The following is a 15,351-nucleotide window of genomic DNA, read 5'->3' as shown; positions in this document are numbered from 1 at the left end:
ATTAGATATGGGAACCATTTAATACTTTTAGTTTTTCAGTCATTGAATATTGAGCAGATACTAGCGGATTGGGAGTTAACTAATGTAACACCTCTTTTCAAGGTGATGATGGAAATTGTCCCACTAATTACAGACCCAACAGTCTTACATCAGTTATGGAAATGTTTTGGAAAATCTGATGAAAGATATTTTTTGCAAAGCCATTTAACAAAGTTTAGAATTTTATTGGATAGTCAACACGGTTTCACAAAGGGAAAAGCTTGTCTTACAAATCTTTTGACATTCTTTGAAAAAATTACTCCTTATGTGGATGAGAGTAATGGTGTAAATTTGGTGTATATGGTTTTTCCAAAAAGGATTTGACAACGTTCCACTTAAAAGCCTTGTAAAACATTGTCTTTATAAGTGTGAGGGGTAAGTTAACAAATTGGATAGAAGAGTGACTGGATGGAAGAAAGCAGAAGGTTGTTACAAGTAGTTCAGTCAAAGTAGATTAATTTCTCAAGTGGGGTACCTCAGGACTCAATATTTATTAATTTCTCAAGTGGGGTACCTCAGGACTCAATATTTATTAATTTCTCAAGTTGAGTACCTCAGGACTCAATATTTAGACATTTGCTCTTTTTGATTTATATCAATGATACTGGTGTAGGAATAGTCAATAAGTTGCTTAAATTTGCAAATGATACTAATGTCTTGGATACTGCTGACTGTGAGAGGATGCTGCTGCTTTACGAAAGGATAAATGAGTAGGGTAAGTAAATGGAACATGGGTTTTAATTATAATAAATGCAAGATAATGGGTTATCATAATTTGAATTATAATTCGGATTGGAATAACCTTAACATCGCCATGTAATAAAGGGATTTTGATGTAATATCACTGCATAACAGTTTTTTTTTAAAGTTTTGCTTCCTGAAAAGTTTTTGCTGATTGTGACAGGTACTTGGTGGGTATGCACAAATATAGTTTTGGTTTTGCTTCATCACGTAGGAACTCTGAGAAATAGACAGTTAACAGTTTACCGGCAATAACGTATTTATTGCGTTTATGTTTCTAATACGCTATTAAGTTCAACATAATTAAAAGTGTTTTGCTTCTGATTTTCGTTTGTATTCAATGTCTGGTGCATCACGTTGCAGTGTCCAACAGTAGTGAGCAAGCATTGACGGATTCCAGTTGCTCTGATATCGTTTTCCCTTTGTAGCAATACTGAAGATTTCGATGAAACGGTACGTGATGGACAAATTTGGATGTGATTCTCGTGATCAGCAGCCAAACATCCATAAGGGACACCCAACAGTGTTCAAGAAGCAAAAACTTTGTTGTGCAGTGTAGTCGATCAGTCTCTAAAGCCATCCAAGCGATGTACTGTTGCTAGGGTAAATAGGATTTTACGTTGTATCTACAAAAATATGGAATACAAGTTTAAAAAGGTTATAATTTAATTTATAGGTCATTGATTGGACCACATTTTGAATACTGGGTTCAGCCTTGAGCTCCTTTTCTCAGAATAAACATTGAATTGTTGGAAGAGTTTAGAGAGGGTTACTGGAGTGGTTCCTGAGTTGTCATTTGAGGAAAGGCTAAAATATTTCAAACTGTTTATCTTGAAAAAACGAGGAGTCGGGGAGGGAATATGATTGAGTTAAAGGGAATTTGTTGTGATGACGAATCATTTTGTCACATTTAACAGTGAGAATAGTAGAATTGAATTTTGACAACTAAAACTGTTTTATTTTTTTAATAAGATAAATGGCCTTTGGAATGGGTAACCTTCTGATGTTTTAGAAGCAGTAAATGTAAATGAGTTTAAGAAACACTTGATAAGCACATCAATGATAACGTATTGTTTTGGTGTGTATTTAAAGTTAATATCATTTTTAGTGAGAAACAACCTGGATAGTCGCTTATTGTCGTAAAATGTTTGTTTTATTTGTAAGCAAGCATTTTCCTTGAGATCTGTGGTGTCACATTAACACAACTGCGGTGGCAAGTTAAATATTTAAGATCACTTTAACTATCCCACAGTTACAAACGCAAATATTTTTCACGTATTACTCAACATTTAATGATACAACATAATTCGTATATAGTATCATATTTGTGACTCTATTCTAGTTTCAGAATACAGCCTTAGCTCATATCACGTATATTAAGTACAATTCTACCAGCCAATATAATCTTACCAGATGATATAATACTATTATTAAGTATAATCCTACCAGGCAATATATTCTTATTGTAAAGTATAATACTACCAACCAATATAATCCTATTATTAAGTATTATCCTACCGGTCAATATAATCCTATTATTAAATATATTTTTACCAGCCAGTATAATCCTATTATTATGTATTGTCCTACCAATCAAAATAATCTTATTATTAAACACAGTACTATGAGCCCATACAATCCTGTTATTGTGTATTATCCTACCAATAAATATAATTCCGTTATTAAATATAATCCAAACAGCCAATAAAATCGCATTATTAAGTAAAATCGTTCAAGCTAGTGTATACCTATTGTTAACTATAATCCTACCAGCCAATATAATCCTTTTGTTAACTACGATTTTACCACTCAATATATTCCTATTATTAAGTATAATACTTCCAGTCAATAGAATCATATTAAGTATAATCCTACTAGCCAATAAAATCATATTATGTATTATCCTACGAGAAAATATAATGTTTCTTTGTTTTGAATTTCGCGCAAAGCTACTCGAGGGCTATTTGCGTTAGCCGTCCCTAATTTAGCGGTGTAAGACTAGAGGGAAGGCAGCTAGTCATCACCACCCACCGCCAACCATTGGGCTACTCTTTTACTAACGAATATTGAGATTGACCGTAACATTATAACATCCTTACGGCTGATAGGGTAAGCGTGTTTGCTGCGACCGGGATTCGAACCCGCGACCCTCAGATTACGAGTGAAACGCCTTAACCCACCTAGCTCTGCCGGGCTTAGAAAATATAATTATATTATTAAGTACAATACTATCAACCAACATAATCATATTATAAATATAATCCTAACAACCAGTATAATCCTATTATTAAGTATCATTCTACCAGTTAATATAATTGTGTTATTAGGTATAATCCTATCAGTGAATCTAAATTCATTATTAAGTATAACCCTTTAATACAGTAAATACAGTAAAAATCAAAGTTGAAAATAAACATAGTAATTTTCTGTTTTCCGTTCACAAATTATGTGGTTCAGGTATAACCTTATATATGGATTTATTTGAGTTATAAAACAGGATCGTAAGTTCGTATCTTTTAGAGACACTCTGATTGGTCTGTGATTCTCAATAAAAATGACTATTTAATGTACTTTCGGATAACTGTTACCTGAAACGATAGCCTTTATAAACCCATATGAAAATAATAATATTAACAACAATGCCAAGTTAGTTTACACGTATAGAAACAACAATAACTTATCAGAATAATACATCAACAACAGTATGTTATTAAATGTATTTTGTGGTATTAAATAAAATACAGATTCTGATTAGATGTTTGAAAAATAACGGTTAATGTTTTGGTCACTAACATGAGAAGTGAAAATTAAAAACGTAGAGTATACCACGACAAAATACAGTGATAGTAGTTACAACCATAATGTGTAGAATAATACTGAATAATAGAAAATAATAATCGTAAGTGCAGAGTACTATAAACATATGATAGAGGGTCGGTAATAAATACAAGCATACGTCATAGTGGCACACAATAATGCATAACAAACATAAGTGTAATGTATAATACCACACAATAAAAAGTACGGAACAAAAGCATAACATACAATACACAAAAACATAAAAATAAAAAACATATAGTACAATACCCTTGAACTTAAAGTAACAATAGAGTACAATACACTAGAACACAAAGTAAAAATGAAAAACACACAATACAATACCTTTGAACTTAAAGTAACAATAGAGTACAATATTCTAGAACATAAATTAAAAATAAAAACATATAGTACAATACCCTTGAGTTAAAGTAACAATAAAAAGGAAAGATTACAATGCCCTGCAATGAGACGTCAGTAGCAATTACAAGTGTCCAGTATAATTCAGTTCTTAATAACAGAACGTAACTATGAGAAGTGCAGAGTACAATATCACAATATAAATTTGTAAATCGGAATTAGACGTGTAGAACACAATGAAACTCAATGCAGCGTAAAAATGAAAAGAATACAGCATATTGGCACATAATAGAAAGTAACAAAAAATTTAAAATAAAGACAACAGTATCATAAAATATCTCTAACAATAATATAATTTAGTGTTATAAATATGACTAAACTATGAAACACAATAAAGCGTAAAAATCAAAAATATACACCATATTAACACACAATAGGAAATAATAAAGAATGAAAAGCAAATACAACAATGTCATAAAATATCTCTAACAATACTATCATTTAGTGTTATAAATATGACTAAATTTATTTTACTGTGTTATTTACACTTGAACTAGTAAATGCATAAAATACGGTGAAAATAATTTATTAACAAAACTAATGAAATACTCTTGCTTTGGCCATGATGACACGCGCCCGACAACTGTCAGTTGCAAACTTTCTTTATTAACCCGAAGATAGCGTAGGAAGATCAAAACTTTGTTGGGTACTATATTTTAATTAAAGTCTATATACCCATACGAGCCATTGCTAAAATACGCATTCATTGTATCTTGACATTTTGTTCATCCCTAAAGCAGGTTTGTGTTTATTAATTTCAAATGACAGGAGAACATTTCTGAGAAATAAGATATATAATACGACTTTACCTCCATAAGGTGTCCAGCGCACTCTTGTAATAAGGGTCTGTGTAAAATACGAATTAAATATTATGTTATCTTCAGCGCACACATAAGATACAACCTTGAAATTGTGTGATGTCCGGCGCACTGGTAAATTTCAATAATGTGTGATTTTCAGATACATAATTACAAAAAAAATGCTTCCATCCAACTAGTGATGTTGCTATCTGCCCAGACCCGGCATGGCCAGGTGGATAAGACATTCGACTCGTAATCTGAGGGTCGCTGTTTCGAATCCCCATAACACCAAACATGCTCACCCTTTCAGCCATGGGGGCGATATAAAGTGGCAGTCAATCCCACTATTCGTTGGTAAAAGAGTAGCCCAAGAGTTGACGGTGAGTGGTGATGACTAGCTGTCTTCCCTCTAGTCTTACACTGCTAAATTAGGAACGTCTAGCGCAGATATTCCTCGTGTAGCTTTGCACGAAATTCAAAACAAACAAACAAAAAGCTATCTGCCATGAAGGGAAGAACAACTTGAGTCTTAGTATTTGAAATTATCAAATTTCTTTTCTTATTTTAATAAATAATGTAGATATATACGTAAAATACTGCTTTACTTGTTATATATGTTATTACGTAATTAAAAAAAATAAAAATAAAGGTTGAGTCGATATTATAAAGATGTGAGAGGATATTACAATTTTATTTTTCGGACATATTGTCCACCAACTTATTGCGTCTTTATAAAATATACATTAGATTGGTTATTCACTATATGCTTATTCTAAAATAACACAAAAGTATGTTTATTTTTTTAACGATAGTTACAATTTCTTATGCGGCCCTCGTAATCTGAGGGTCGCGGGCTCCCACCCCGTCGCGCCAAACATGCTCGTCCTTTCAGTCGTGGGGGCGTTATATTGTGACGGTCAATCCCACTATTCGTTGGTAAAAGAGTAGTCCAAGAATTGGCGGTGGGTGGTGATGACTAGCTGCCTTCCCTCTAGTCTTACACTGCTAAATTAGGGACTGCTAGCACAGGTAGCTCTCGAGTAGCTTTGTGCGAAATTAAAGAAAAACAACAAACAAACAAAAACAATTTCTTAGTATAAATTCGCGTTTAGTTTCGGGATAACTTAGTAATACCATTCATCTTGATGGTGGTTAAATTTTTATATTAATATTTAGAGTGGTTTAACTGGTTCTCTTAACCCTGAAGGTGGTTAAGTGGTTCCACTGATTTTATGAATGGTTAGCTGGCGCCATTCATCTTGAGAATAAATAACTGGCGCTGTTTGTCTTAAGAGTGTATAACTGGGACTGTTTATCATGAGTGTATAACTAGGGTTGTTTATCTTGAGATTATATAATTGGTACTGTTTATCATGATTGTAAAATTGAGGCTATTTATCTTGAAAGTTAATGATGTAGCTTATCTTGGGATTGAACGACTGGTTTTGTTTACCTTGAGAGTTAATAACTTGTGCTGTTTATCCTGAGAGACTTGATGTTACATTGGTAATATTTGTTCATATTTTCCAATGTATTTTTCATGATGTGTAATGTAAGTATTTTAAATGTTAAAAAGAAATATTCTTACAAATGTTCTCCCCCCCCTCAAGCTTCAATAATAATACTGAGGGCTTAGAGCGTAAAAATTGAGGGTTCGGTTTTTGTGGTGCACAGAGCACAATGATTGTATTATGGGACTTCACTGGTCAAGAACAGATTTATTATACACCTTTTTAAAAAGGCAACAGTGACACTTTAATTGCACATTAACAACCAGTGTTAAATATAAAATAAAAATTTCTAAAATTTAAATTAGAAATAACACATACATGCTGTAAAAAAAGATCGAGTCAGACCTAGCGATTTAAGTACCGTACTACATACCAAGTATTCTTTGAATTAGTTGGCTCTTAATAATATTGTGCTTTTCATTTCGTAAACATAAGTGCGTTATAGGAGTAACAATGAAATGACATTATTCCATCAGAGTAGTCCACAAGTTGACGGTGGGTGGTGTTGACTCGCTGTCTTTCTTCTTAGGGACAGTTAGTGTAGATATCCCTGTAGTACAGCTTAGGGACAGTTAGTGTAGATATCCCTGTAGTATAGCTTAGGGACAGTTAGTGTAAATATCCCTGTAGTACAGCTTAGGGACAGTTAGTGTAGATATCCCTGTAGTACAGCTTTGCACAAAATTCAACCCACGGAAAAATAATATACTAAAAGATTCTTTGAGTATGTTACCAATATGTTATCAATTGTATAACATGTCGTGATATGTTTCAACAGTTTATAAGCCATGTTTTAGTCGGAAGCAGATCTTCAAGGCCAACATTTCCAAACAGTTTACAACTGGTTTAGCATTACAAAAATAATACGACCCTGTACGTTGATAAAAGTTAAACATCCTAGTAAAACTTAACCATAAGTACTACTCGTTGTCAACGTTATAAGAAGCTCACGAGGTCCGGCATGGTCAGGTTAGTTGAGGCGTTTGACTCGTAATCTGAGGGTCGCGGGTTCGAATCTCCGTCGCACCAAACATGCTCGCCCTTTCAGCCGTGAGGGCGTTATAATGTGACGGTCAATCCCACTATCCGTTGGTAAAAGAGTAGCCCAAGAGTTGGCGGTGGGTGGTGATGACTAGCTGCGTTCTCTCTAGCCTTACACTCCTAAATTAGGAACGCTAGCACAGATAGCCCTTGAGTAGCTTAGCGCGAAATTCAAACAAACAAAAAGCTCACGTAAAATGACTAATCCAAAACAGGACAGTAAACATTGTCAGTGTGATCAAAAAGTCTACGTTTCACAGTCTCAGCTAGTAATAAAACCTTGAATTATCTGTCTATACAGGCCTACATACCTCAGTCTGAACCACTACATTAAAGTAACATGTTCCATGCTTACGAAGGAGTCGGTATGTCTTTGCACCATTATAACTGAGGTGATGTACGATCCGCGGTTTTTCAGGGTTAGCATAGGTGATACCTACCTGACCCACTCTAAAAATATCCACAAGCTGTTTATAGACATGACTGTAACTTCCCGTGTCTGACTCGGAGCTAAATATTGCTGGACTGTGTGTCTTAGTTAATATATGAAACCTTTAATTCAGGTTTTTATAAAATTTTCACCGGACTTTGAACAACTTTTTAATGTAATATTTTTGTAAAACAACTAAACTAAACGTTTCAGAATATCTTTGTTGCTGTTTCATAACTAGTCTGATTTGCGTATTAATGTTTTCATATTTTGTGGAGTATTTTCGCATCAGGTACTTGGTCATATGTGTAAAATATTTACTTTCTCTGCCTGGAATTCAAAAACGGTAACAAGTTGAATGGTTGCCAGTTTTATAAGTTCTATTCAAAAGAGTTATTTTGGTTTTAAAAGGAACCATTTTCCATACAGTCTGGACATTATTGTTTGCATGGTATATAACTTAATATGCCGTCTAGAAATTATACTCTACTTTGTAACACTATGTTCACTTATTAGACACATATAGAAGTCACCCGTCAACATATATTTTTGTCTTGAGGTCATGAGAAACGTGTAGCAAACATCACGTGGGCCTAACAAAAAAGTCCACTGTGTTTCACAAATACGTAGCCAGCCCGTCTTCCTGCACGTGGAAGAGTGAATGATACAGACCTCTAAGTGAAAACAAAACAAGAAGAAAGTACAAACCAAGTAGATAAGTGTTAAATGATCTTTGAAATGAATAAATTCGTTAAAATATAGGAACAGTTTTAAATAAAATAATATACTTAACTATGTTCCTGTAATTTCAATATAATAAAAACATATGTGCGAACATTAATCAAATAAAGATCACTGTGTGAAGAGGAGCTAGCGTATGAGCAAACATGTGTAAGAATTAACACAAACAGTAGTGTTATTTCAGTACGGGTCCATGAATAAAAAAAAAGAGGAGCTAGCGTATGAGCAAACATGTGTAAGAATTAACACAAAAAGTAGTGTTATTTCAGTACGGGTCCATGAATAAAAAAAATCGATAACAAGTCGTGAAAATTTTAATGTATGAAAACTACATGTTGCCACTGGTTGACATTATGTTGTTCATGTGATACCAGTGAACATAATCACTAGTACAATAGTAAAATTTGGTAAACAACGATATATAAACATAATGAAATGGTTTATTTGGGGGGTGGGATATGTCACATGTTTCGACAGAACGAGCTTGAACTATTGGTCCAAGTGAACCAAGTCTCTTTGGCGAAACTAGGGTGAGTATGTGTGAGAGTTTTTTTTATAGCAAAGCCACATCGGGCTATCTGCGGCGTCGACCAAGAAGGAATCGAACCCATGATTTTAGTGTTGTAAATCTGTAGAGTTACCGTTGTACCAGCGTGGGACAAACTAAGCTGAAATTGACATATGTTATTATGTTGTGGAACATAAAGGTCGCTTTTACTTATCTTACGTGATTGCTAAAATATCTAATAAAGTTAATTATATATCCATCAGTAACACATCAGCTCCAAGTAAGTCACAAACATCTATAGATTTGTTGGAACAGTGCACAGCTCTGGGGAATATATTGTTGGGAGTTTAAGGTAAAAACTATTTTAGTAGAATAAAGTACACACTGTTTATTAAGCACAAAAACACACACCGTAGAATAACATATATCATTCTCTGGGTGTAATATAACACACCGTACTCTGGGTAGAATAACACACATCATTGTCTGGGTGTAATATAACACACTGTACTCTGGGTAGAATAACACACATTATTTTTAAATAGCTAGTGACCGTTTTATATATATATATATACATCATAAATGTTGTGAAATATTTTATAATATGTGTGTGTATGTACGTGTATCTATAAATATTTACGCCTTTACTTCCAAGTTTGCATATCTTCCAGAAATGTGCTGACCACACGGTATCCGATAAAAGTTTTTACAAGACTTTCGCAAGAACATTTTCTACCGATAATCAAGTAAGTCTAGATCTAATTAGTAAGTATCAGAATGAAATATAAATAGTAAAAAAACCTTAACTAACTGTATTCATCTACTGCTGTGTCTAACTAACATAAAACTAATGCAACAAACAAACAAATTCTGATTTATTTTCTCAGGGGTAATATGCATAATAGGCTATCAGCTCTTTGTTCTCTACCGGTAATCGAGACCCCCACCTTTTTAGCATTGTAAGTCCGTAAACTTACCGCTAGTCCACCGAGAAGACAAATATATTTATGGTTAAAATGTGACACGACGAAGCTGAGCCTATTAAAAATTAGTCCAAAGTCGAGATTATTTTAATATAGAGTATACCTAGTTTGAGAGTAAACCATGTTAAAATTATCACCACTCCTTCGATGGTCTATCGTTATCTATCAATCTAATTTACTGTTGATTTTCCCAAGCATAAAAATGTGATTTGTTAAGACTTATGTCTGAAACTTACAATACATATCTTTATTTCAGTCTGATTTTTCCTTTTATTTCATTTATTTTTCTCTAAAATTTAAAATTATAACATTAAGATAATATTGTGCACGTGACCCTTGTAATTTGTATCATAACTGAATATGTTAAACTTCTTTAAAAATAAAAGAGCCACGTGTTTTGCTAGAGATATTTACACTAAGGTGTTTCTTAACATAGGATAATTTGTCTTTATTAAAGAAAATATGGTGATCTGTTTGTAACTGGGTGCGCTTTTACTTTATAACACAACTTTTATAGTGAGGTTAAAGGTTTTTACTTTTTATTAATTATATTTATGTTACTCTCTGATTTGTCGCTGTTTTGAAAGAATAAACCAAACTTTTCCTCGTCGTATCACTAGAAGGTTAATCCATTTTATCTACAAGTCCTAGCTAACGCTTAAAGTTAATCTATTGCTGTCCAGCTTTGGCTACACGATTAATATCTGAGATGTATTCAATCCTGGATTTTAGTGTAGTAAACCTGTAACGTCACCGCTGCCCAACTGAGGATCTTTTGTCTAGCAGAGGACACTCATTAATCATCTTAAACTCTGCTACAAATCTCGTCAACTGAATAATCTTACTTCATCATCAAGCTCAAATAAATGACCAGCATTCATCTTCAGTTTGAAAAGAAGGGTGTAGTTTCACACTTTTTTTAAGGGTGTAAAACACTGATACAGGAATTATTTAGTAATATTTTCACGTTGTCACACTTTGTACAAGTAAAATTAAATTTAAGTACATACGTTTTAAAAATTTATTAGCTTTCTTAAGTCATCATCGTCTCTTACTGATATAAGTAATTTTGTTACTAGTCTTATTGTGAAGTAAGGTTTTATTTACTACATAAGTGGCTTTCGACTTTGCTTATACATTCACACTTTTTGAAAATTACAGCAGGAGTGTGAAGATTTATTTAGCCCTATGAAAGTGTAAATTATCAACTTTTCAATACCAGGGTGTGTGTGTATTGGGTTGTTTTTGTTTTGTTTTCGAATTTCGCACAAAGCTACTGAAGGGCTATCGGTGCTAACCGTTCCTAATTTAGCAGTGTAAGACTAGAGGAAAGGCAGCTAGTCATCACCAATCACCTCCAACACCATGGCCTACTCTTTTACCATCAAATAGTGGGATTGACCGTCATATTATAACGCCCCCACGGCTGAAACGGTGAGCATGTTTGGTACGACGGGGATTCGAACCCACGACCGTCAGGTTATGAGTCGAACGCCTTAACACGCTTGGCTATGCCGGGCCCTTTATTTATCTTATATTTCTTATTTTTAATCAGAATATCATGTGTGTATTGGAGCCTTATACCTTTAAACATACAGCAGGAGTGTGAAGGTGTATTTAGCCCTACGAAAGTGTGAATTCTCACATTCGGAATATCAGTTACATTGATGTCTACAGATAGTCACGACATGTTGTTCAAATGTATTCGAACATAATAGTTAAATTCTATTATTATTAAAGTAGAAGATGTGGTACGTCTTTATTGATTTATCTAAAAATCAATAAATTGGTTTACTGATGAGCTATTATAATTATTTTCTTACCTAAATCGATGCTGAAAGATGTATGCTTGTTATCTTTTGCAAACTGATGAATTATATTCTTCCAGTATGTCACAAAATTATGAATATCAATTGTAAATAATTTCGATAAAGAAAATGTTTTAACTCTCCATTTTAAAAGAAAGAACAAAAAGAATCGTTAGCAAGAGTTTGTGTTTATATTTTTTATGTACTGATAGATGGCAGCACTAATACACACCTTCATCTCTTTCTCTTTTTTTTTGTCCAATGGTAAACATAAACCACGTGATTTCCACCACTGGGTGTGGTAACTACGTTTGTAAGGGTGTTTAAAAAATTGATAATGTCGTAATAACTTTAACGTTTGGCCATTTGTGAAAAAATAACCATTACTAAAGATAGAACATTTACTGCTCAATAGCTTATGTCCCTACAAATGACATACAACAACAAACAGTTTGAAACTTAAATTATCTTCAGTTTTAAGGGTAAGTTGTTTGGATGATCGAGCAAAAGTGGGTGACCTGAAATATGAAAATCAGTGCGTGAGATACCAGTGGATCAAGTGAGAAATAACCACTAGTTAATAAAGTACTTGAAATATTTCAAACTTAACTGTTCCGATTATTTACATCTAAAAATTATTACTACCTGCCAGTTTTTAAACAAGTCTACGATTTGTATTCAGGATTACATTAAAGTTTTTTTGTGCTGTTTTGGTTTTAGTTGTTAGTAACAATAGTGACAGTAAGTAAGAACGTTGTATTGGCTAAACGATTGGAGTAGTTCGTTCAATACTTTCTTATGTCGTAATGCATGTTGTAATGTTTTCTGTGAAGTCTCGTTTTATGATGTTTTGCTAGAACTTGTACATTAGAAACACCTTATTTGGTGTTAGCTACAAACTCACATTTTCGTATGTTCCTATTTTTACAATTTTCTTATGTTTTCCATCCACTGTAGTGCCCGAATATATGAACTATATTTGAAGATGATTTGAATTATTAAAAGTAATAGAAGTCTGTAGCACAATAACTGCTATTATTCTATCATAGTTTGCACTTAACTCATTCAACATAACGGTAATGCGGAATGTATGTAGTATGGTAACAATAATTTGCCCCCCGCTAGCGTAGCGGTAAGTCTACAGATTTGCAACGCTAAAATCAGGTGTTCGATAGACTAATGTGGCTTTGCTATAAGAAAACACACACAACAATAATTTAGAGTATACATATTATTATAAAAATAATTTGGAATATAGCATTATTTTAGCATAGGTATATTACTACAATACTGATTTGGAACGTGTGCTACATAACACAAATTTTGAGTATGTGTATTACCATATCAGCAACTTGAACCATATAGCTTATACTATGCGTATGACCATAAAAATAATCCATGATGTGTGTTTTACTAGAACACTAACTTATTCTACGTGTTTCACCATAACAATATTCTATAGTGTGTGTTTTACTAGAACACTAACTTATTCTATTGTGTATCACCATAACAATATTCTATAGTGTGTTTTATTAGAACACTAATTTATTCTATGTGTATCACCATAACAATATTCTATAGTGTGTGTTTTATTAGAACACTAACTTATTCTATGTGTATCACCATAACAATATTCTATAGTGTGTAACATGTTCCAGGTAGTACGATCAGTTATTGCTCTTCTCACCTACTATAAGTGGAGAAAGTTTTCCATCATCACTGAAGATGAACCCAGGTTTTTACGAGTTTCGGAGAAACTTGAAGAACAGTCCAAACTAAACAAGATGGTTATTAACACGAAGAGCATATTCCGACGCCATGACATTTGTTGTGAAGAAAAACTACCATGTTGTAAAAAACCATTTATGAAGATAGTTAAAAACACTTATAAGAAGACAAGAGGTAAATACCATTTTGAGATATCGGAGTTTATTATTAACGGAGTTAACTGTAAACAAAATGTAATTTTCTTCGTACGAGTTTTGCAGACATATATTAAAATAAGTGATATTTATTATTTTTTTTTAATTTCGTGCAAAGCTACACGAGGGCTATCTTCACTAGCTGTTCTTAACCTAACAGCGTAAACATAGAGGGAAGACAGCTAGTCATCACCACCCACCGCCAACTCTTGGGCTACTCTTTTTACCTAAGAATAGTGGGATGGATCGTCACATAAGAACGCCCCCACGGATGAAAGGGTGAGCATGTTTGGTGCGACGGGGATTCGAAACCTCAACCCTCAGATTACGAGTCGAGTGCCTTAACCATCTGGCCATACCGAGTCCTTTTTGTGATGTTTCTTCAAATATCAACTTTTTAACAGAATAAATCATACGAGAGATAGTTTTTAGGCATTTTGCATTTCTGTTGCTGTGTAAAAGTTCCTATGAAAGAATTAGATGATGTTGTACTTTGACAATAAATGTTTTTGTTTTATATTTACCTGGGTTTATTATACACTGGTTTATTTTCAATTAAAAGAAAAAAAACATAAAGTAGAATTATAAAATAGTTCTTTTAAATTGTGTCGACAATTATTCGAAGAAATGGTTTTTGAAAAGTTATATACATTTCAATAGTTTCACATTCGTGGAGATACCGAATGGCCCAAAAGTATATTAAGACTTTAAAGCACGTCCAGATGGAATGTATTCTCTAATAATTACTTCTTTTCAGATAACACACTGTAAACACAAATGTAACTAAGAGTAAAATAGATATTTATATCATTATATGAACTTTTACTGCCGTCATTCATGTAAGCAGAAGAAAATTTGAAAGATCAAAATTGATATATTCTAAAACTTTATCAAAATTAGTCAGTTATTTTTAAGTGAAAGTCCAGAAACAGCTTTTCGAGTGGATTATTTTATTATTTGCCAACTTCATAGCAGTGTTTTCACCAATCGTGTTGCCACCAACAAGTCAGCTTTCGTCTACTGTGTAAAATATTAGAAAGTGAATTTCATGTCCTTACAACAAGAATGTTTTTTCTTTTGTTCTTGAAATTACTGAGATTATAAATAATTTTAACATACTTCAAGCTTTAGTAAAACACTAATGCTAGGCCTAATGTGTACATACAATGTAATCAACTTTTAAAAGAATGCTCAACGGCATATAAAAGCCTGGACTAAATAAATGGACGTTTTGTTTCAGAAGTGTATCTGCTTTAAATGTGATAGTGTATTAAATAATATATATATATATTTATGTGTGAATTAAACATAATTCATCGTATTAAGAAGTTGAACGTTATGGGTATATGTAATTATTTTTGTATGTCACTATGTTTCAACTACATGGAAATTAACTATAGTTTACTACAACAAAAGGGGTTGTTTTTACTTGTTCCAAAATGAATTACTTTAATGGGTAATAAGCACATTAGTCAAAACCTTCATTACATTGGTGACTAATAGAGTACGAAATAATAGAAATGTTGAGTTAAAATATGAGGTAAATACACAATTTCATGTCAAGTGATCTCAAAATAAAGTTTAGATTCG

At 33.0% G+C, this 15,351-nt stretch overlaps 1 protein-coding gene across 6 annotated transcripts in view; it reads left to right on the top strand.

Annotated features, from left to right (window-relative positions):
- LOC143255034 (receptor-type guanylate cyclase Gyc76C-like) overlaps positions 1 to 15,351 on the top strand; it is a 118,275-nt gene that overhangs the window by 58,091 nt on the left and 44,833 nt on the right. For 4 of the 6 annotated variants that reach the window (XR_013030416.1, XM_076510052.1, XM_076510049.1 and 1 more), the window contains exons 2-3: positions 9,720 to 9,794; positions 13,498 to 13,741. Coding sequence is in view for 5 of the 6 variants with exons in the window: in XM_076510052.1 (XP_076366167.1) it covers positions 9,720 to 9,794; positions 13,498 to 13,741 (319 nt within the window). In the remaining variant the exon portion in view is untranslated. Of the gene's footprint in view, positions 1 to 9,719; positions 9,795 to 12,138; positions 12,399 to 13,497; positions 13,742 to 15,351 lie in introns of those variants that run through there. The other 2 variants (XM_076510051.1, XM_076510050.1) reach the window with 2 other exon arrangements.

The sequence above is a fragment of the Tachypleus tridentatus genome, chromosome 7 (assembly GCF_004210375.1).
Source record: "Tachypleus tridentatus isolate NWPU-2018 chromosome 7, ASM421037v1, whole genome shotgun sequence".
In the NCBI taxonomy this organism is placed as follows: Eukaryota; Metazoa; Arthropoda; class Merostomata; order Xiphosura; family Limulidae; genus Tachypleus; species Tachypleus tridentatus.
Note: the sequence above shows the minus strand (reverse complement) of the source record. Positions and strands in the feature narration are given on the sequence as shown.